Source organism: Megalops cyprinoides, chromosome 25, assembly GCF_013368585.1.
Source record: "Megalops cyprinoides isolate fMegCyp1 chromosome 25, fMegCyp1.pri, whole genome shotgun sequence".
NCBI classification, from domain to species: Eukaryota; Metazoa; Chordata; class Actinopteri; order Elopiformes; family Megalopidae; genus Megalops; species Megalops cyprinoides.
Window position 1 is genome coordinate 4,690,202 of NC_050607.1, and position 22,248 is coordinate 4,712,449.

The window sequence follows — 22,248 nt, forward strand, 5'->3', positions numbered from 1 at the left end:
CATTTATGTACGTATAGAAGTATATTCAGTGTACAGCGATTGAACAGTATAAACTTACATTCTGGATAAAGTTTCAGGTAACTCTCGAACAATAAGCACTTGCGTAAAAGTACACAATATGCCATAGGCACTACCGTATGGTTAGAAACTGCTTTAAAGTGTCACACAACGTGACCAGTTGTACAGTGTTCACAAACCACACGTTCTACAGACAAACCAAATGAAGTCTCCAACATGCGTCAATATGACAGCTGTACACTGCGTGGGCGTCGAACCAAACTGGACCATATTAAATGGTTTACCACACATGCCTGCATAACATTGTCCGATACATTTGACAAAACCCACAGACACAGGTGCACGTTTAACCAATTTATTCATGAATATACATACACGTACAATTATTGAGTACATTAGTATTTTGTAGCATAGCATTTTGCTTTGACAACAGCTGCTCGTTAGGACCCCAGACAGAATCCAGTTTTATTTCAACAGTCCGACGTCATCATCATCCCCCCCCCCCCCCCCAGTGAACGCGTTCTGTAGGCATTATCGAGATTCACCACTACGGCTGCGGGCGCGTGACTATGGCTTTACACTCGCGCGAGTTCGGGACTCGGAGGTTCAGACGGGCAGCGAGGGGGGTCCTGTATTGCTCGAGCTTGCTCCGCTGGGACTCGTTCGTGACCCCCCACCCACTCCAAACCCTGGGCACAAAATGTAGTTTTGGGTCTCTAAAAACACCCCTTTTCTATGCAAGTTTCATTGGAACCGTCAGGATGTGGCTACAGCGTTTACAAGGCTGCATTCATGGGGAGATGAAAGCGCTAAATACGATTTAGCAGGGCCTCAAAGGGCCTCGCCCATGGGCCAACTCACAGCTGGATTTGGCTAGTTTTTGGTTATCTGTTCAGCACTACCCCCTCCATAAAATCAGACAGTCTTTCCCAAAGCAAAACATTTTATTCAGGTAAGTTGCAGGAGCAAAGGGAAATAACTTGGTTTTAAGGACTTGACAGAGCGACCAGGACCAGTCTGGAGGTGCTTAGCAAAGACAACGAGTGCAGTACATCAAACACAGTTCTGTTCCCTTCAACTGTAAACCTCCATCCTGTGATTTAATCCCGGAAAGTGCTGCAACCCATATTGAACCGTTCACACAAGAGAACAACTCCATCCCCACCAGTTGTACAAAGAGCTACAGAATGGACATTTCCAGTGAAACGGTATTCTAAAGAGCCTTACAAATTAAAAGTACTTGTGCCCCCCCTAACCATCCTCCTTAACTACTCATGACAAAAAGATCTGGAATGAAAGGGATTCATCTCAACATAAGCCAAGTGCTTGAAAAAAAAATATTCACGCACCCTAAATTAAAGCCTAAAGTCCTGCTGAGAAGTGAGCGAAGTTTACATTTTAGCAGCTTTGCATGTTACTTTACCTAAATTCAACAAGAGATTAACAGGCTTCCATAAATTAAAAAAAAATAAAATAAAAAAAACCTCTGAACTCTGATTATTGGAACCTTCAACCATGAGATTGGTATCAAAAATCAATATTCAAATACAAAAAAAAGTTACAAAAGTCAATATTCCTTTCTTATATTTCTGTAGGACAGCCTAAGAACCGTGCATGAAGTATAACTCACTGATATGAACTTTCCTTTCAAAATGCAAATGAATGCCAATCTCTGATGCAAGTCATTTAACGCAGAAAGAAGAGTGGGGAGGGGGTAGCGGCATTTGATTACCCAAATATTCAGTCTAGGGGAGAACACGGAACATTTGAACATCAAGTGACAGGAGATGCACACCCCTGCTCAAAACGTCCCACCCAACTGGAATACTGGAATGTATAGGCCGATTCACAAAAGAGCGTAACGCACTTCAGAAAATACTCCAATGGTACAGTATAGCTAACGCGCTGGTTGGAGACAGCTGATTTTAGCCAAACTCATTTTAATAATTACCATAAGGACAAGCAGGAAGTGCACGTGTAGCAGGTGGTTAGGCCAACGGATGGGGTTTCTGCCTAGGGTGTTAAAGGCGGACCGTTTCAGGCCAGTGGGAGGCGCTGTGGAGCACATCTCTGCAACACTGCTTTTCTTTCACGAAGTGACAAAGGCACAGCTATTTCAAGCAGACCCAATGAGATCCTTGGACTACCAGAACCGGAGACAGATTGGTAATTACCGGAGAGAATGTCAATTAGAACACGTACGGTCTCTTTTTTTCCCCACCCCCGTTGCCCTAAATCAGTCTTCCCACAGCTGTTGTCTAAGAGCAATACAACAAAAGACTTCACAAGAACCCAGACTATTTAGCCGTGAAGAAACAAGGTCATGCTTTTTTTCCCCCCCAGACGGACTTACTGCATTCTAACTATTTGTACAGAAGAGGGGTAGATAAAGTCTAGTAAAATACTATGCGGGACAAGCCAGGGTGTGGAGCTGGCCCCCAGTATATATCATGAGGTTTGTAACAAAAACAAACAAAAAAAAAAAATTGTTGAAATTTTTTTTTTCCTCATTCCTACCAAGAAAAAAATTACAAAACATTATAAGGCTGTAAGTAACTATGTTTTGTTTCAGAAGCCGATACAGTGCACGTTCCTCAAGGCCAGACGCGGGTTTCACTGCTGTTTGCACTCCGCTGGTGGATTTGCGTCCTTCTGTGAGAGGAAAGGGAGGGAGGGAGGGAGGGAGGGACGAGAGAGAGAGGGAGAGAAAGAGTCCTTATTGCCACGGTCTCTGTACCAGCTGACAGCACACACATTGTCTGCCCAACAATGTCCTCTTTATACTTCTGGCCTTTTCCCAATAGTAGAAATTAAACCTTTTCTCTGAGGTACACCATCACATGCTCACTCAAAAGGCTGTGCTCTGACATTTCCATTCATCTTTACCTGACGACCACCATGTAAACTTGCATCTGCGGAAACAATCATGCTTCCTGCAAAATGGTGAGTCGAAAGGTATGTTGCGAGCAAACCCTGGAAAAATAAAGTGTTTAGCTGGACGTACCAAAGCACACACTCAGGGAATGGAGCAAGGCAGAACTGCAAACGCTCGGCACGTCCAACCAAACACTTTTCCTAGGCTTTACTATCACGGAGTGATCCTGGGCAGATTCCCGTGACCTACTTCCTACCACCTCAGCTAAAAAGGCTCTGACAGTTACAGAGCCAGCGGTCTCAGGCAATTTCCTACGAAGGGGAGGTGTCTGAGCCGTTGTAACAGACTTTCGCCACCAGAGACTTTTGAGCAGCAATGTACAAAAAAAAAAAAAAAACAAAAAAAAAAAAACCCCCAAAACAAAGACCACCACACTCCACACTCCACACATCCGAACTGCACACACACACACACACACACACAAAAAGGGGTATTTTATTATGGCATGGGGTGGCAGTACAACAGGAGGGAAGGGGAGGGGCAGGGGTCACATGTGGTTATTCTGGAAGGCAATGAAACAAACACAGAAAAAAAACACCTTGTAACAAAATTTGCACAACTACTGACTTTTTCCAATATCAGTATTATTGATATATTATTTTAAAAATCATTTTTTTTGTACGAGATGTCGTCAGTGGAAGTTGAAACGTGGTGCCGAGTGTCTGAATGTGACAGGCAGGAAATGAAAGATTCCTTCCAGGATACCCACGGAGGATGCGGGGCACATCTCGACCCCGCCCCCCTCCGTTAGGAAACGGAGACACAAACTGAAAATGACGTCCAGGGGCACCCACTGACTCAGTTTCACTTTGCATCGTCAATAGATACACACCAAAATATGGTTACAGTTTTCCTGAGCTTAACAACGATTTGGAGTAGAGGGTAAAGATCAGAGTCATTTACTAACTGTGCTAGCTTCAACATACAGAAGAAATACAAAAAGGCAGGTGCCAAGCACACGTTAGTTAAAAGCTATGTTATTTAAAAATTAAGCAAGGAAGGGATGAGGATGACTTGGGAGGGAACTAAAAAAACATGGAAGCATTAGGCTGAGGATTCACAGGCTGTACCTACCAGGATAGGGTTATTTCTATTGACACCATTTACACCTAGTGAGGAGAAATTTAAAGAGTAGCTGATAAAGTGGCAAGTGACTGAAGATGAGAGCATTAATAAATAAAAAAAAAAGCATTTAAGCAGAAGACAGAATTCAGAGAGGCTCAAATACAGTAAACACAAAGCAGGGAATTAAGTATGTATTAATAAAACCCAAGACTAGACTGCCAGAAAAATATGCAATATACAAACAGTATTAATGCATATGGAACTGAAGTTTAGTTCCACACCCTCCAGAAATGTAGTTTTCCAATAGGATTTAGAGGATCTACAACTAATTTGCATGCATACCTTCTTGCAAATTTAGCAAATCAAAAGGACATGCAAATTAAGCATGTTTTCAAAGCATTCCACTGCGGGAAAAAAAAAAAATCCCCCAGCCCCATATGTCTACAAAGCTGAGCCAAAATAAATGTGTGACATTACTTGAATAATGTATCAAACATTTCTTCACACAAGCTGCTAAGTCAGCATGACTTTGTGAGCTTTAAGAAAAACCCAGAAAAACCCTGTCCTCATTACCATAGCCCCTGTTCTCACAAACCAGGACAGAAGTGCAGCAAGCAGCATGGGGGCATTCTAATACATGTGAGAGTGCATGTTATGCCGAGGCTGAACACTAGCTCTGATGCCGCGGTGTACATTTCTGAGCGATAAAATGCCCCTGTTCAGAACTAATCAAGCAAATCTGAAGTAGCTTACAAATTTATACCCTCCCCATAATGTGTAAGAAAAAAAGAAAAAAAAGAAAAAAAAAGAAAATGGTGTTAATGACATGCATTTAGACAGTATGTATTCTGTATGTTGAAATTTCTTGACTGAAAGTGTGCTAAAGTAGGGCTATGGCTGTCGTTTTTCCTGATCTGGAGGGCGATCTCCCACCTTAGGTTCATAGTCTGGGTCGTTCTCCTCATCGGCTTCCTCTTCGCCCTCCTAAAAACACAGAGGGAAAAGGAACTTAACTGCATGAATGGTTTCCTTTCAAATGAGAGAGCTCCAGTGCTTTTACTGGTTATCAGCCGCGGTAAAGCTCACCGATGAAGGCCCTTACCTCGTCATCAGCCTCCTCCCCCTCTTCATCGTACTGAAATAGAAGATGAGTGACGTTATTGCTATGGTTACCACAAGGGCTATCCGCCTCAAAGACAAAACATGTCACACCGCCTCGAGGGGAGCTGGTTTGAGGTCACTCACGTCATCGTCGTCGTCTTCGATGGCCTCGCCTGTGAAGTACAATACTGCCCTGGGCACGATGCGCTCACGGAGGAAGTGGCCGATCTCGAAGTCAGCGGCAAGGACAGCCTCAGAGTCCTCGTCCTGCAATGTCCAAAACACAGTCGTCATGGCTACGGCAATGAACATCCCAATCATGGCAAACGCACCTTCACCTCCACAAACAACACATAGGTAGTGTACGGTCCAAGAACAGGGAGGTTAGCATCAGCTCATGTTTGGAGGCTTCACAGTAAAGGGCTCACCGGACACACAAAACCACATGCATAGTGACAGTGAGGATTTCAGTGTGAAGACTGAGACAGTAAAAGATTTTACTTACCAACTCTCCACTTTCAGGGACTGAGGGAGAAAAAAAAACAACATGCAAATAATTAGCCTTTAATTTTGAACACTGAGAATCTATCAGCACAAATACACTAAAGGAAGTGAAAGCTCCACCATGTGGAGGGGTTTGGTAATTTTTGTATTCCTATTTTTTTTGCATTTGAACAAAGGAGCTTATTAAATGCATGCTTTTGCAGACAGCTAATCATCCCACATGCTGCGCATGCCAGATTTTTAAGTCACAGCTACATTTACTTGAGACTACTGCATTTTAAACAGAATATTTGGTTAAAGTTTGAAACGGGTTACAGATTTTTAAATAATGTACATCCTGAACACAAATATGAATGCATATGTACACCCACACAGGGATTCACTGACAGACAGACAGCACAATATTGAATCATTAAATCTTGCTGCCGATTCAGTCCGCTTTGACGGCTTCACTTTGACTTCTTTGCCAGAAGCCGTGACGCAATTGGTTCTCACCTTCAGGCGGGCTGAAGAAGTTGAAGAAGGAGTCGTTGGGGACCGTTTTGGTGACGGTCCTGACCGTACCCCGCCCCTTGTGTTTCTGCTTCTTCTTGATGGTTTTCAACGTGACGTTCTTTCCCTTCGTCCAGTCAATCTGACACCTGGGGGAGGAGAGAGGAGCAGCTGTAGAATTGGGGCAGTCTAAGCTGTCAAAATGTTACCTTACATCTATCAAAAAAAATAAAACACAAATGTGTCTGATTGGTTGGATGATGCTTCTGCCATTTTGTCCAGCTTATCAAAAAGAGCATGTATGTTACTGTATGCCTTTCTCTACCCAGGACCTTGTTCTCTTATATGCATGCGCTATGTAGCTTCCCATGATGGCCCTGGTATGTATTTGGCTCTGGACAAGAGCATTTGCCCACTAAACAGTACTATGATGAAGTAATTGCTGAGAATTGGCACATCCCTGAACTCAAAGACTTTGACCAGGCAAAGACCATATTCCCTTGTAGACAGGTGGCTGCCCATTCACACAGTACACATCACGAGTGAAGTGGATCAGCTCACTAGTTTGGAGAGGACACGAGTATACAGTTCAGTACCTACCCTGTGCAGCCCATGATCTCTGGCCCGTCGAAGGAGAAGGGGTCACTCTCGTCCGGCTCTGACCTCATCTTGTAGGTTTTTGTCAGCACTTGATTTGTGAAGAAGTCGTTGGGTTCGAAGTACAATTCTAATGTGAAACTCTACAGAGGGAAAAGAAACGAGCAGGTGTCAGGGGGAGGGAATCTGAAGCAGCACGGCCTGATCAAAGCACCGGCCGTTTAGCCTGACAAGATGAACATACAGCTGAGCTAAGGGAGAGAAAGAAGCACTCCTCCAAGCTTACCATTGGCTGGCCTGGATCTGAAAATTTAACTTTGATGTCTTGTAAGTGCTTGAGAATAGGTTCATCGTGTTCCTGGAAGAAACAAAATTTCATATTATATAAAATATTTCATGTTCCGCGGTGCAGTTCTTGAGTGTTGCAGGGCTCTGTTGGTGTCACAAACCAATCAATTTCCTGCTAAATTTAAACCCCCTATTCGAGTTGTACCACTTGTGACGAGCCAGTAACTGACTCCACAAACTTCGGAGCCAGATGTCCAAACAGGCTTGCAGCACCAGTAGGTGGCAGCAATAAGCTTCTTTCATAATGATTTTTCTTGTGGACACTTGCGCTGTGTGGCTTGCATCGGTGTACCTGTAACATGTCGCTGAGGAGGTCGACGTTCTTGAACACGGTCAGCCAGAACTCGGGGATTCCTTTGGGGTCTTCCTTCTCCTCGTCCTTCTTCTCCTCCTCCAACTTGGCCTTCTCTTTCATCTCCTCCTAAAAACAGGCAGGGACAAAAAAATCAGTTACTGATGTCATCTTGTGTGGCTTCATGCAACCTCACCAACTCAATCATGTTTAACTGAATTCGGAATGACATTAACAATTAAAACTAGTAGCAAGGAACCTACAAGACTGACCTCTCAAAGGTCTCTCAATTTTAATTTGCAATTCTGCAGGACAGCTTAAATTTCATTTTTGCATGACCCAAAAGTCTGACAGTAAAATCTAATCCTTACTCAAAAATTAAGACACCAGTACTGCTTAAAATAACAGACTACCCTAATGAAAAGCCATATTACTGACATTCTGATGTTGGAAACCCCAGCCCACCAGGATAAAAAGCATGCAGGTATGGGAGTCACCTGTACCTGCTTACTTACTGTCAGCTCTTCCTCCTCATCCGCCTTCCACTCACACTCCTCGTCGGTAGGCTCGTACACAGCTTTGATGATTTCACTCCGCTAGGGTGGAGAACGAAGGAGGTAAGGCCACCGTAATAAACCCTACTGACCAAGCAAACACGTAACCATTTCAAATACCTCGAAGCAGGTCACAAAAGGGGCAACAAGGTATTGTCTGCTTCAGAAAGTGAAATATGATCTGTGTTTATCAGTAAGAGCTTATTGCCAGTTTTTTTTTTGCACAACATATACAAGTACTAGTGGGACAAGACAGGCTACAGAGACATTGTAGCAATCTGTCACCATAATGCGGACTGCCAAGCTGAGAGGGATGCCTTCTTATCTAACAAGTGCAAAAACTAAACTGGACAAATGATAAATGCAATGAGGCGCATTATTTCCCTAAGACAGAGCAGTCTGGCTGGTATCTGCTTCCGCGCCCAGCTGACCGCTTGGCTCTCAGGATTTCTGTGGTGGTTCTGGATTCCTGGAATTCGCTCAAGGCTATTGTTAGGGATGTTTTTGTACAATCTTCCCCAAGCTCCCCAAGACCAAACAGGAGCTAATGACGAGACCACTGTCGGTGCCCAAAAAAAAAAAAAAAAAAAAAAACAACTGGAAAGCAGGCAGACATAATAGAGTCAGAAGGTCACCAGCTTGTCTTTCAACTCGTCCCACAGAGCGAGGCAGACGCACATTTTGTGAGACTGAAAATTAAAAACCCGAAAGGTCAGAGCTGAAAACGCCACAGGGGAGCGGAGAGTACACCGACATTTCAAGATGCAGTTTTTAAGTTACACTGAAGTCTCAGGTGTCCTCACCTTATCGAAGAGGGGCTGATAAAGAGCAGCGTACTTTCTCTCCAGCTCGTGGACTTCTTCATAAAACTTGGCTTCGATGTGGGCACACTTCACTTGGAGGTTCTTGAGAGCGTTGACACGTCTCTTGACTACCTTGGGTAAACTGGAGAGACAGACAATCACAACAATATGACCAAATTCCCCATACGCTGCAGCACAGATATAAAAAAATGCAAAACGATTCTGTTAATCTGCACTAGAGGGATTCTGTTAATCTACAGTACCAGTCAAAAGTCTGGACACACCTGATTAAGATAATGAAGTTGAGGTCTATATACGAATATCTTTCCAAAAAATGTTTTTTGAAAAATATTTTTGGCTGCTTTCAAGAATCTAAAATATAAGGCTTGATTCGTTTACCACTTTTTTGGTCCATTCCATTTGTGTCATTTCATAGTTTTGATGTCTACTCTTATTGTACAACTTGGAAAATAGTAAAAATAAATACTCTTCTATGAGTAGGTGTGCCCAAACTTTTGACTGGTACTGTACATTGGGGCATATTTTTCCTGTAAGACTTAACATACAGCAGCGTCCAAGTGTTCAATCTCATTCTTAAAATCTGCTCTTCTAATCTGAGAATGCAATTTTCCCAATTGTTGTCAATTTGAGCACTTTTTGATCATGATTGACTGGTACTTCCGTACCTGCTAGAACCCCTACAAACAGCCCTGCCCTCCCTTCGTATCTGATGTGTCTCCACTACGTTCAGTCTATCAAAGGGGCAAAGGGTTGGGGAACAAACATCTTATGTCACTTAAAAAGTATTTACACAAAAGAAAAAAATCCAACTGTTTTAATAATAATGTTCAATCAAGGAATATCCTCATTTTCTAACTTTTCCAAAAAAAAAAAACAAAAAAATTTTTTTTACCAGGACACTATAGCACAACTTAATTTACAATGCAAATGCATTTCTCATCATACTTTGGATAAGCGAACATTCTGCATTTCATTGAAAAAATATTCCTGGAAAAATTAAAAATCAAAGCTGAACTAACAACTGAGCATGTAAGCAAGCACAAATGTAAGATTCTCCAGAGGCCTGACCATAAAAGTATGTCTAGCCCTGCACTTTACAACTGGGAAAAAAACAAAAAAAAAAAAAAACAAACATCAGGCACTGTTCTCTGAAAGATCTGACATTTATGCTACATATAAATGGCCATTAGGGCCACGGATCGATGCCTGCAGTCTGAAAGTCATCCTCAGCACTGCTGAAAAACAGGGTAAAAATCAACCGGCACACCACACACACAGACACATCAGGCAGATAAACGCTGTGTGGCCAGTCACACACTTTCCCTGGGTTTCCTCGTTTTTTTTGGAGCCCTTTAAGGGGACAGTGGTGGCGCTGGCTGACGTGGCAGCTGACAAAGGCCCTTTGATGAGAGGATGTTGTGACACCCCGAGCAGCTGCTGTCTTGGCGCTGTCACTGTGAGCTGGGTACAGAGGGACACAGGGCGAGGGGAAGGGAAGCGGCCGGCTGCTGCGGCCCCAGTTCCTGAGGCAAGCCCGATCCCGGACCTCCGGGACTCCATCAGCCATCTTCCTCAGAACCTCGTTTTAGGGTCCCACACCATTAGCAGGCCTCACCTACCACACCTACTCACCCCGTGCTACTGAATGACATACTGAGGGGGTGTCAGCACCCAGACGAAAGTTCGGCAGACACAACTGGTATTCCAGAACGGGGCTATTTATGCATCACCTCCACCCACACCGCTCCTTTTTTAAGTGGTACATTTGTTCAATCCTGAGTGTTCTGTTAATGAAGCGCCACCAATATTTGCTTTACTGCTAAACTCCCCCACCCCCTGAAATCGAACCCCCCCCACCCCTCCTGCTGCCAGCATGACCCTGAGCAGGACATGGATGGGAAGACGACCACTCTTCAGTCCCATTGTGATCGGTCAGGCAGGTGAGACTGCACCATGCCGGGGGGCACCTCTCTGGAGCATGGGGAGGGTGTGGCCCCAGAGTCCCTGCCGGGTGGCGGCTGATAAACGTGGTGGGGCTCAGCAGGGCCGCTCGCCCTCTGGAGGGGCTGATTAACGAGCTGCAATAAGGGCACCCACAGCGCTGCCATTACAACCGGATGCTCGATTGCCCTGCTGACGCAATTAATCTGTTCCCGAGGTCCTCCCCAAATCACGCCACGGCAGAGAGCCCTGCTGCTGGACCTATAACTCAGGGCACAGTTTCCGATCCCTGCGGCACACGCTCTGAGTAGGGATAGGAAGAGACGCAGCGACGGAGGAGCTGCCAACACTTTTACGGGGGCTGGAACCCTCCAGCGCAGGAGAGAAATGATGACCTGTTTATACAGGTTTATGGGTTTAATCTTGGTTGTACAGTCTTTCCTCCGTTGGGCAAAGCTTCATCTTTCAGAGGGGAGCTTCTCACAAGGGGAGGGAACAGGAGGGGAAACACCATGCAAGTTCACCAGGAGGCTGGAGTACTCAACAGCAGTTCAGGTCCTCAGCCTAAGATCTCAGTATGGGTTAAAACCCTGAGGCACACGTCACCACCGTACGGCTAAAGACACTACGCCAGGGCAAATATAATTAACCCCTGTAAAGTTAACTGTAAAACCTTGTGCAATGCTTAACTGAGATCGTAATGGGAGGTGAAGTCCACAGCTAGTTAAAATGTACTCCAAACCTACTGGCCTGGCCTTCAACATGCCGCCTGAGATGCATTTACCTGTTTGCGGTTCAGGCTTTCAGAAGACCAGCTGAGGACGACATGAAGCTGATGCCTTACACGAATGTCATAATTTTGGCCCAACTTGGTTCAAGTTTGTGTTCAAGAGAATTATTCTGAATGTGCGCTCTCATGCTATATGCGCTCCTGTGAACATTGTGTAATGTGTCCGGTCCAAAGAGTCAGGACTGTCTCAGTCAGCCCTAAAATACACAGAGCTGAAACGGCTGCCAACTAATGAAGCAAAGATTTCTGGTCTGCTGGAAATGTTTCTTGGACAATGCTGGCTCATTTGATACATGGCTGGCTGGAGAAATAGTGTAGGAATGCTTGCCGAAATATTGTAAAAATCAACATCAGCATTTCCAGTTTCTGGAACCTCAGGTACCACTCACTCACAATGGGCACATACATATGGTTCCTGTCAAACGAGCAAGCAGTGTTGACCAGCAGCTGCTCTGCAGAGAAACAGTGGTACCGTACCTCTCCATGTAGCCTGACGGCGACCCCACCAGGCCATCCAGCCGCTCCTGCAGTGCTGCCAGGATCTGTGGGTTCTGCATCATCTGGACTGTGAGCTGACGAGCTGAGGGCAGAGTAGAAGAACCAGGCATCTTAATCAATCCCAGATACACTCCACATTCTACAGGATCAAACTCAAAGGAAGGAATACAGACAACTTATCCAAGTTCAGAACACGAATCCTTTCAACTTGGGATACCCACAAAAATCAAACAAAGAAAAAGATACAGGCCTTCAACCTAAAGTGCAAATAGGTGCTTGAGGGTTTACAACAGGTTCAAACCCAGAGACAGAAAAAACAGACTTCCACAGACATTCTACTAACATTTAACATGGAGGCCAGGAAATCCATCTCAGCCAACTATTGGCAAAACAAAGATATAGCTGTGAGACGGAGAGCTGGAAAGACAGCTCAACAATTTAAGTGGTGCTACATAATCTAACATTTCCAGAGTACTGGCACATCGCTCGATGCATCTTTGATTGAGCGGAAGTTTTTTTCCGGGGAGGAGAGGGAGACGGACTCGCTGTTCTCTCCGCTGAGCGACAATTCTGAGTGGCGCTTTGGGCAGCGGAGGGGGACAGGAGGGAAAAAAGGCATTCTGATGGAGCCGCCCCCTACATTCGAAACTGGCATGTCCCGCACACGCACCCATGCACACAGGCAGACCCTCAACAGCCACTTCCCTCCATACAGCATTGCATCTTTGCAGATGAGGCCAAAGCTGGCCCTTCATCCATCAGCGAGACGGCCCGCTGTCAGGGAACAGGACATGTATCTCAGGGACAACAAAACAGTCTCAGCTCACAACCTACCCCTCCAAACCAGCCTAAAAATAGACAGGCAAACATCAGAAATACTGCTGCTTAATTCAGACAACAGAGAGCTGAGAAAATAACTCGACAGAACAACTGATCTTATAAATAACAGAACGTTGTTGCAACATCAATCAGCTGTAGAAGAGAAAATTAAGAGTGCAGATTTGCCTGATGTAGGACGGTTCAAGCTGAGACATTAAGCAAAAATTAAATAGGAGGAGGCTGGGAAAGATTAGGTTTTGCACATTAAATAAAGTAATCATACTTGTCTAAAAGGGCATTAACATTTAATGAACTCTTGGTTTCTACTGGGTAGCAATTATGGCCAACTAAACAAAATGGTTTACACTTACAAAGCAATGCATTTTGCACGGGCACTCCCAGCAAGTGCTGTTGTTGACATGGCTTACATCCCAGCAGATCGACGGCGATCTCTCTCTGGGGAATGGAGAGGCATTTCCACGCTCCGCACTGATAGCGCTGGGGTTTATCCCTGACAAACTCAGACAGCATGTCCCTTTTCCCTTACCCATCTCCCACCCTTTCACACAGCACACAATGGCTTCACCTCCCGTTTCACATGGACCAACCACAAAAGGGATCCAGGAGGACTGTGCAGACAACATCCAATCAGGACCCTCTCTCTCTAAACAAGAATCCATTAAGACCGCTGTTGAAGCAGCAGTGTAGCATAGTGGTTAAGGAGCAGGACTCGTAACCGAAATGATGCCGGTTTGATTCCCTGCTGTACCCTTGGGCAAGGCACTTAACCCACAATTGCCTCAGTAAAAATCCAGCTGTATAAATGGACAACATTGCAAAAATCTGTAACTGTTGCTCTGGATAAGATCTGCTAAATGTCAATAAAGTAATGTAAAGTAATGTAATGTAACTTAATGTAACGTAATGTAATGTAATGAAGCCCAGCGCACATCCCCCTCAGCGCTTATTAGCCAGGGAAATGGCTGCTACGGCGCTCGCACCTTTGCTGTTGACGTCCTCTCCGGTCTCTTCCTCTTCCACCTCCTCCACGTCCTCCATGTCTGCCGGGTCCAGCTCGGTCTGGTCTTTACTGCAAGGAAGAAGAGGAGAGGGCAGAGGATTCAGCTTTTCACACATCAGATCTCTCCTCTCACTCCAAACACAGTGTGTCACACATGCCAAGGACAACTGGGATGGCAAATAATGAGATTTTTACAAAATTTTTTTTTTTTTTTACAAGATTTTTTTTTTTGTTTTACAAAAGGGAAAATGCAGTACTCATCATGATAAAATGTTACCTTTCTGCCCCGAATGCTCAAGGCAAACGCCTGCTGTTCAGACACATGTCTGTCCTTTCACTTCATATCCAAGGCCCGGAAAAGAAGCCCAAGTTTGGAATGGCTGAATCACTAATACCCCCCTGCTCCTCTGAGTGAAGTTACTTGCTTGTACGTAATTCTAAGATCACTCCCTCCAAATTCTGGCCAGCCAATCACTGTTCCCAAACACACAGCAGATGGAACCACCCCGTATGCCGTGGCTGTCACTGAGGCCCCAATGTGCTCTGTGGTGACACCTCCCCCTGCAGCGCATGCCGCTGGCCCCCGCCGCCCGGGTGTGACGGCGCTCTGGAAGCCCGTCACGGGCCATTAATCAAACGCCGAGCGGCGTCACGGGCCGGCGTGGCTGGTGGGGCCCGCGGGCTCGCAAGCAGCTGCCAAAACAGACATGCCAAACGGGTGAAACCAGAGCTGTGGCATCTCAAACAGCCCAGGCAAACGCAAACATCCGCTTCCCCAACAGCTCAGCGCACAGCGGTCAGCCTTTTACAGGGGGACTGTGCAGCTCTACTGGCTTGTGCTGGTAGCTTCTGAAACCACTTCTGCAAACAGGAATGTCTCAGATGCACATGTGAAACATCGTGGCACAACACAACAGATGAGTTCCTGTGCCCTGTCTTCATGAGATGGTGTTTACGTTATGCGATTGTGTCATCTCACTACTCCTTATCTTCTACCCTGCTGTATCCATCTTGGACACATGACAGCTATCTTATCTGACAGCACTCCAGTCAAAGGTCTGCTTTGTCCAAGATCTTGCCCTGCTTCCTCAAACACATGAGATCGTATCTGTGGGACGCCAATGCTGTCTGGTCACAACACTGGGTGAGTGTCCATCTAATCTCACGGACCAATCAGCAACCAACCAGGAAGCACTTGTCTGCAGCCCCTGCTCCCCAAGTACCGCTTCAGCAGCTGAGTAAGTGAGAGGTGCCGGCAGGGTCACGATCATTAACCATGCGAACGCCGCGAAAGGAAACAGGCCTCCGGCCCCAGTTACTCCATCGCACCATGGGAAGCTGTTAGCCACGCGTGACCGGCCCAGAGACCCGCGCTGAAGAGAGCCAATGAAAACGCAGACAGACCACAGCGCGTTAGCCAAAGGAAGGAGAGAGAAGGTTGAGCCATGTGCTGCAGAAACTCAGAAGGTGGACTGTCACTGCCATGTCCCGATCCTTAAAGGTGTTCCAGATTCGCAGAGATCTGTCTGACTGGTGTGTCTTTCCTGCTGCATTTGATGCAATGCGAGAGGGCTAAAAATACACTCAAATACATATTCTCCATGCATCAAAGTAAAAATGCTCAGCATTCCATTGCGGTTTCTGAATGACGTTTCTGAAGTTGTGGGTGCAACTAAAGTGGCGCAAACTAATGCCAAGCACATCAAACTCAGGGTAACACACTTAAGATACTTTAAGTTACTCAGACACTTACTTGTCAATGTCTGCCATCTTGGTTCAGTCCAGGGAGTTCCTAGAGAGAAAGGAGAGGGAGAACATTTAAAGAACAGGAAGACAGCCACAGTAGCTATGTATAGTGGGGGGAGGGTCATCAGATGTTCTTAAGTCACTTCACCGCTGTGATTAAGCTTACAGTTTAAAGTTAAGTTTTTTTAAGTAAGAGTTAAAACTTCTCACAGCCCCTGAGTAAACACAAACCATTACCAACACCAGGAAAATATCATTCACCTTTACAGAGCAGACTACCTTACATGTGCCTGGCAATCATAATGCCATCAGCAGCCACAACTCAAACCCCATTATGTTCAACAGTAAAGAGCTTCTGTTCCATATATTACAATGTAAGTGGACGTTCAAGCAGCGTAGGCGACAGCAGCCACAGAACAGATTAATAAAATCTTATTACAAAATGAATTATTTCAATAGCTTGAGCAGGGCAGTACGGCCACAGACCAATTGTACCCAGCTCCCTCTCCACAAGAGAGAACAGAATGCTATCAGAATGCTGATAATATATTCTCTTAGGAGAGGCAACAGAAATGAACAGTTAATACGTCTTCCCGATTCCCTTCGTGCCTGTACTGTGGGATTACACTCCTTGAGCGAAGTGTTTTGGTGTTGGTCGTATCTCTGGCTGATCTAGTAATCTGCCTGCTGTAAACGGAACCCAGTCGTCAGATCCATGTCATGTAGCGATGCCCTTCAGTAGCCTACAGGCACAGACTGCACTGCCAGGCCATTGCTGCCAGACAAAGCTTCACCCTGATCCTATTGGCTGGCCCCTGACTTGCCAGGGAACGTGAAGGCGTGAGAGGGATTAGAGAATGCTTCTATCCACCTTAGAGCAGAAGGGCACTAGGGCGGTAGACTTCCCAGGGACAGGAGGAGCTACTGGTGCAATCAGGCAGTGCTATCAGGCTAGGAGAAAAACAACTTTCACCCACTCGCCTATCAACGCCGAGCCTGCAGCAATTGCCGCTTAACAGCACCCTGCCCCTAAACCCATCCAATCGGGAAGCCATGCAATAAAGCCAGGCAGAGGATTTCCTCATCATTCACCAAAGTCTTGAAGCATTAAATGCTAAAATAACTAATAAAAATTCAAAACATAGGCCTACCAGTTTTCCAACTCCTGTCAGAAGACCTTCACAATCATATTTTTCAAGACATCTTCCTTGTTTTATACATTACCTGACCCTGGATACATCTCCTTTTTGTTGACAGCTTTACTTCTATGTCTTTAGTATATGGACACCTTTCAGAGCAACACAATTACATTCAGATATTTCAAACAAGCAGGACCTACAAACCCCAAAGTAGAGCTTTTCTTTCACATGCAAGAATTATACACTGCAGGGAAAACAGGGATATTCATTAAAAGCAAAAACACACTGTTGATTATAGCTTCTGCTTTGCAATGGAGATAATTTCCTGGTCCAAATATACCCTTCCTGAAGAGGGTGGGGGATGTCCACAGCTCTGGTAAAGATGTGAAGCAGCAGACACCTTTTACCTGCTTCCATCCTACACCCAGCAGGTATGCTTTCTACTTCCACAAACAATGGATTACGATTTACAGAGGCACCAATATACTGCATTCCAAAAGTCTTCCGTGGAATACATCTATATTTTGACTAACAACTGTCCTCTCACGCAGGCCTCACTTAAAACTGACAATTTAGGTAAAAAGAGTACAGGCTTAATTCAATCTGGGAAAGGGCGTGGTTCAACCAAGCACACAAAAAAGCTGGTGGCACGACACAAGGGTGTGTCACATGCTTAGTAACGCCAACCAAATACGTCCCCTGGACTTCTGTTACTCAGAACTATCCTGTACCTCCATAAAGTCTCGCATTCAATTTGCACAACTGCAGAAATATTTCAGTCAGACATCTGGCCATGATGGCAAAGTGGATGAACTAACAGGGTTTCTATAACATGCAAATTTTGCCAGTCACACTGCATTAGAGTTGTCACCATGCAACTTTCTTCCTGCAATGACATCACCAATATGGGGTTTACATTTGTTGTACAGTCTGGTCATTTATAAGAGAGAAGCATTATTCATGCACCCACCAAAACACAAACTCCCAACCACCCATAGGTTCACCCTTTTAACAAATTATTAATGGCCAAAAAAGCCTTTAAAATGCAGCGTAAGAGAACTGCAAAGCCCCTCTTAAATGAAGAACAGCCCTTGTTCCAATGCTCCTTTTTCCCCACTCCATCACGTCATTGCAAAATTTTATCCCTTCAGTTGGCCAAGGAATGCAACCCAAATGCTCTTACTCAGCAAAACGGCTGGAAAAAAATCAAGTCTTAAGGTAAGACGGTGATGTTCTTTGATTCCCCAGGCAAGCAAGAAAGAAAATGCTAGCCTCGTACTTGTGCCTTAAATGTCTGTTTTGACATTTAAAAAGGTATAGCAAGAAAAAATTTCAAGGGCAGACTCACTTGCAGTGGAGCCCACTTCAAACGTATAGATCAGCGTTTCCCAAACCTCTCCTGGAGGACCACTTGTCCTGCATGTTTTGGATCTCTCCCTGCTCCAACACAGCTGATTTAAATGATCAGTTTGTTATTAAGCAGCTTCAGGAGTTCATAACGAGCTGATCATTTGAATCAGCTGTGTTGGAGCAGGGCGAGATCTAAAACATGCAGGACAAGTGGTCCTCCAGGAGAGGTTTGGGAAACACTGGTATAGATAATACAGATTTGTTTTTCTGAGCTGCTAATTTTGTGCCTCATATTTAAGTGCTCAGACTGCTGCACCCTCACACACACACAGCATCTCTACTGCCAACTTTCACATCTCTGCAAGGTGTGAATTTTATTTCATTTCACATGAAAGTGCCTAGTAAAGGGGCAGGCAGACTGAGTATGCAATCTTCAATAAGTGCAAGATTTTAGAACAATTTCTCCAAGCAGACTACCCCTCCACGGGGCGATTTACATACCCTATTATTTTGCACATGCTGTTCAAACCTTCTGCAGGCCTGGAGCCTTGGATGAAGGAATTTAGGTTAAGAAATTTCAATGTCAGGCAGCTCTCAAATGGGAATTGAACCCGTGTCCTTCTTGACTCATGCCTAACATATTGTCTGGATAACAATGGGCTTCAGTAGGGACAGCACAAGGACAGGACACAACAATGCTCAGCTTAAAGTAAAAACCACAGCTGGGTGCCATTCAGCAAACCAGAAAGTTCAGACTAATGGCACATCTACTCAACACCATGCCACTGATGCCAACCTCAAAATGGGACACTACTAATGGCCCATAATGGGGCAGCTCTTCTGGGCACAGGGCACAGCCAGACGAGTTCTAGGAATACAAGATAATCCTGTAATTCAGACAGGGCTACTGGCCCAGTGCTAGGCCCCATCATCGATTTAACTGCAGCTCTAAGTTTTACACAGCTGGGTACATTCAATAGTGTTTGGATATGTGGACCTCCTCCTCCCACTTGCCAATTCACGCTTTCACAGTGAGCTTGCACCTATAGATAAAATACATTTCTGTATTCGTCATTGGCTGCAGGAGCCCTAATTGCTTTTTGTGAGTTTACAAGACTGACTCATTTTGAACTGTTAGAGGAGGCTGATGATGAGATGTCCACACATAGCAACAAAACACAAAGGCTGTTTTTAGACATAGCTCTAGTCAGCCTAATCATAACATGCTTCATCCTCAAGTCTGAATGAATTTCAGTGGGGTTTTTTGTACATCACAGATATGTTGTGCAAAGTACTAAAATTCACCACTGGCTGAAAAGGCATAACTCAAAGCTAGCTCAAATAGCCAGTCTCACTGCGAAGCAATGTGCTCACTCTCGACTCTGAATTTCCCATAATGCACCGAGCTAAAAATGTCAGCACCTACTAACAACAACTTCTCGATTACGCCACAGGCAAACGACAAATTTATGTACTCTGAATGTTCGGTTTTCTCTGAAACAGGAATGGTGTCAGGTTGACTCAGTAAACGTGGATCATGAAAGATAGGCAACAAATAGTCCAGACAGCTCAGACTCCGTATAAACCTTTGCCACAGTCAAAGGGGCAGCCCTTTTTGCACACGACAGCTTTGACTTTTGTTTGGGGAAACCAGAGCACAGTGAAAACAGCAGATGTCAGCATTTCAGAGGAGGCAGAGACACTGGTTCACAATTCCCCTTAGCTGGTGTTCAGCCACTCCACATTGACCCGATTCCCTGAAGAGCAACAAAATACCAAAATCAATGTCCCCCCAGCACACAATTACGTACACATGATAGATGTTCTTTCCTTTTCCATGACCTTAACCCTCCACTGATGCCACTCCTAGACCTACAAAAAACAGGGGCAAATAGAGCATGACTGACGAGGCCAACTGTTACACACGACAGAATAGCATCTCTCTAGTCACCTCAGCTAAGGGCACACCATAGCAGGTGCCTGACGGAGATTCACCTGGAAAGCCGTTAATCTAACGGTCTCTTAACAAGCTGATATTTAACAACCTACGGTGTGACCCCTGGAAACCTTAATCATTTCTTTATACCAATAGCATGCTCTCCACATCCCGGGATACAGGTCACTCAATGGTTGCAAATGAATCCACTGGGACACAAAAGCACTTTTTAGTACCATGAAAAAAATGCGTTAACCAGGGCCTGGGCTTGCATCACATAATAAAACCTGTCAGTCAAACAATTTCTCTTATGAAGCAGAAATCCATTTCGTGCAAAAGCTCAGCCTGTGTGCTCAGTAACTTTTCAAGCCAGCTACACACCGAAAAAGAGGTTACTCCTTCTACAGCTACGTTTGAAGTTAGCGAATTCAACCAAAAATACCACTGATAAACTTTGAAAAGGGCTACCGCGGAAGAAAATAGGGTCGTGCCAGGTAACATGTTGATCGCCTGTTTTAAAACATCTATGCCAGCTAGTCTAGCTATCCTCCAACAGAAACTGCATTCCTTATTTGCAGCAACTTTAAATTCGATAACTTGTAGTAGTAGTAGTTGCCTAGTTAACTAGAAACTACATCTTTTGATCAGAAGTGTTAGCTAAAGCATGTAAAGAGCTATACAGATGAAGATGATCTGAGAGACTCCCTTGCCCCTGTACCGCTTTGGCCTAGCCATAGCTAGCTAGCTCGACTGATCCTTTCACTAATCGCCAGTTACCACGTGTTGCTCTGCCCCCGGCAAAGAAACACGTTTAGCTCACTAGCCTGCTGCCCAGAATTTGTGTGAAGTAGCCATTTCACATCCTGACGTCCTAAAATTACCCAGCAAGTTATAATAACTACTAACAAGCCTCCCACACTCACCTTTTCCAGCATTAAATATCACGCAACTAGCCTAAGGTTAGTCTCGACTTAGTTGACACGCTAAGTTATTACAGTTGGCTAACGTTACATAGCAATATAACCTTAGCTTGATGGCGATTCTCCAAATGCAATGTGGTCTAGCCAACAAACATTAATTTAATCTAGCAAGCTCCTAAGAAACACTAATAGCAAGTTACCCATCTAAAGCATGAAATGGGTAAATTCCCTAATCGCCCATTACCCTCTTGCCATAGCATGCCATTATCATTCAACGTGACGGTACAGCCAGCTTGCTAATAAGCTAAACCAGCAGCCAAAAACTTAGCCAGCACCCTCCACCTTTCCGTTGTCACTCTGTCAGTCCCCTCCGCTCTGCACAAGAAATAAGGTCAAGCCAAGACTTACGGGGAAATACGCAGACAGCTAACTAGTCACACATCTGCGTTTCGATTTTTAATAACGCATACCTATAAAGGTAACCGGTCCTTCAGTCGAGATTTAGGTAGCTAGCTGTGTCTGTTTAATATTCCATGCCGGAGCGCTAGCTGTCTAGCTGGCAAGCTGGAATAATTTCAGTACAGAGCACCAACACGCATCATGGTGGAGATTCAGTCTCAATGGCTGCTATCTCCGACTTAACACGGCTTTGACGAGTTAGCTAGGCTAGCCTGCTCGCTAGCTAACGTTACACATTTCCCCTCTTTTTCAGTCATTTCCCGTGAACGGTGTCATCTCAAATCATCCCTCGACAACGTCTTGAGAGGAGACATTAATTTCGCTCGTCGGGGCTGAGTTTGGGTGGGTTACCTCCCCTTGGTTCTCCGCTTACCTTTTTCTCCTAGCGGCTTTTGCTCGGTTGGTCGTGCGCAGTTAAAGAGGTTCAGAGAAAAGACTCCGCGCTGATGGCGGTAAAAAGGGGGACGAGATCCCGCCGCTCGCGCTCATATACATCCAGCGTCACCACGTAACCCGGCAGTCACCAGGGCAACGTCCTGTCTGTGGGAGGGGCCTGGACAAAATACGTTGAAAATTTACCGCGTGTCCTATATATTAGACTATATTACTTATAACGTCGTGAACGAATAACCGTTACTGGCGACGCGCCCGTGTGGTAGCTGAATATTACAGTTTTAAATGACTCCTTCATAAATTAATAATGCCCTCAAATCAGGGAGGTGACATGACATCAGACACCTCCTTTAGAAAGTGTCTAATTTCTCTTTTTCATAGTGGGCATTTTTTGCCGACGGCCAGGTCATGGTGATAATCCCAACCATTCATAAACTTTATTCTATGATCATGGCACCACAGAAGTTTTGAGTCAGATCTGTCAGCTCAAAAGAAGAGTGTGAGGT

At 45.0% G+C, this 22,248-nt stretch overlaps 1 protein-coding gene across 3 annotated transcripts; it reads right to left on the reverse strand.

Annotated features, from left to right (window-relative positions):
• Nucleotides 1-530: 530 nt before the first annotated feature.
• nap1l1 (nucleosome assembly protein 1-like 1) lies at nt 531-21,973 on the reverse strand. Of its 3 annotated transcripts, XM_036520256.1 has the most exons (16): nt 21,723-21,973; nt 15,553-15,591; nt 13,780-13,868; nt 11,939-12,041; nt 8,710-8,851; nt 7,856-7,948; nt 7,353-7,481; nt 6,999-7,070; nt 6,716-6,855; nt 6,119-6,264; nt 5,625-5,644; nt 5,264-5,386; nt 5,121-5,153; nt 4,952-5,002; nt 4,028-4,062; nt 531-2,670 (listed from the first exon to the last, which is right to left on the reverse strand). In XM_036520256.1, the coding sequence occupies exons 2-15, from the start codon at nt 15,567-15,569 to the stop codon at nt 4,057-4,059; spliced, it is 1,164 nt and encodes a 387-aa protein (XP_036376149.1). In that variant the 5' UTR covers nt 15,570-15,591; nt 21,723-21,973; the 3' UTR covers nt 531-2,670; nt 4,028-4,056. The 3 variants fall into 3 exon arrangements, with proteins under 3 accessions (XP_036376149.1, XP_036376147.1, XP_036376148.1); XM_036520254.1 differs by lacking the exon at nt 4,028-4,062; XM_036520255.1 differs by lacking the exon at nt 4,028-4,062 and having other exon boundaries at nt 7,868-7,948; nt 21,723-21,972.
• Nucleotides 21,974-22,248: the final 275 nt, after the last annotated feature.

Excerpts from the sequence above, each read along its gene's own strand:
- nap1l1 (XM_036520254.1), bottom strand. Across the intron at positions 7,482-7,855 it reads AGCTGACAGTAAGTAAGCAG|GAGGAGATGAAAGAGAAGGC; the intron begins GTACAGGTGACT and ends GCCTGTTTTTAG. Across the intron at positions 6,265-6,715 it reads GAGATCATGGGCTGCACAGG|GTGTCAGATTGACTGGACGA; the intron begins GTAGGTACTGAA and ends CTCCTCCCCCAG.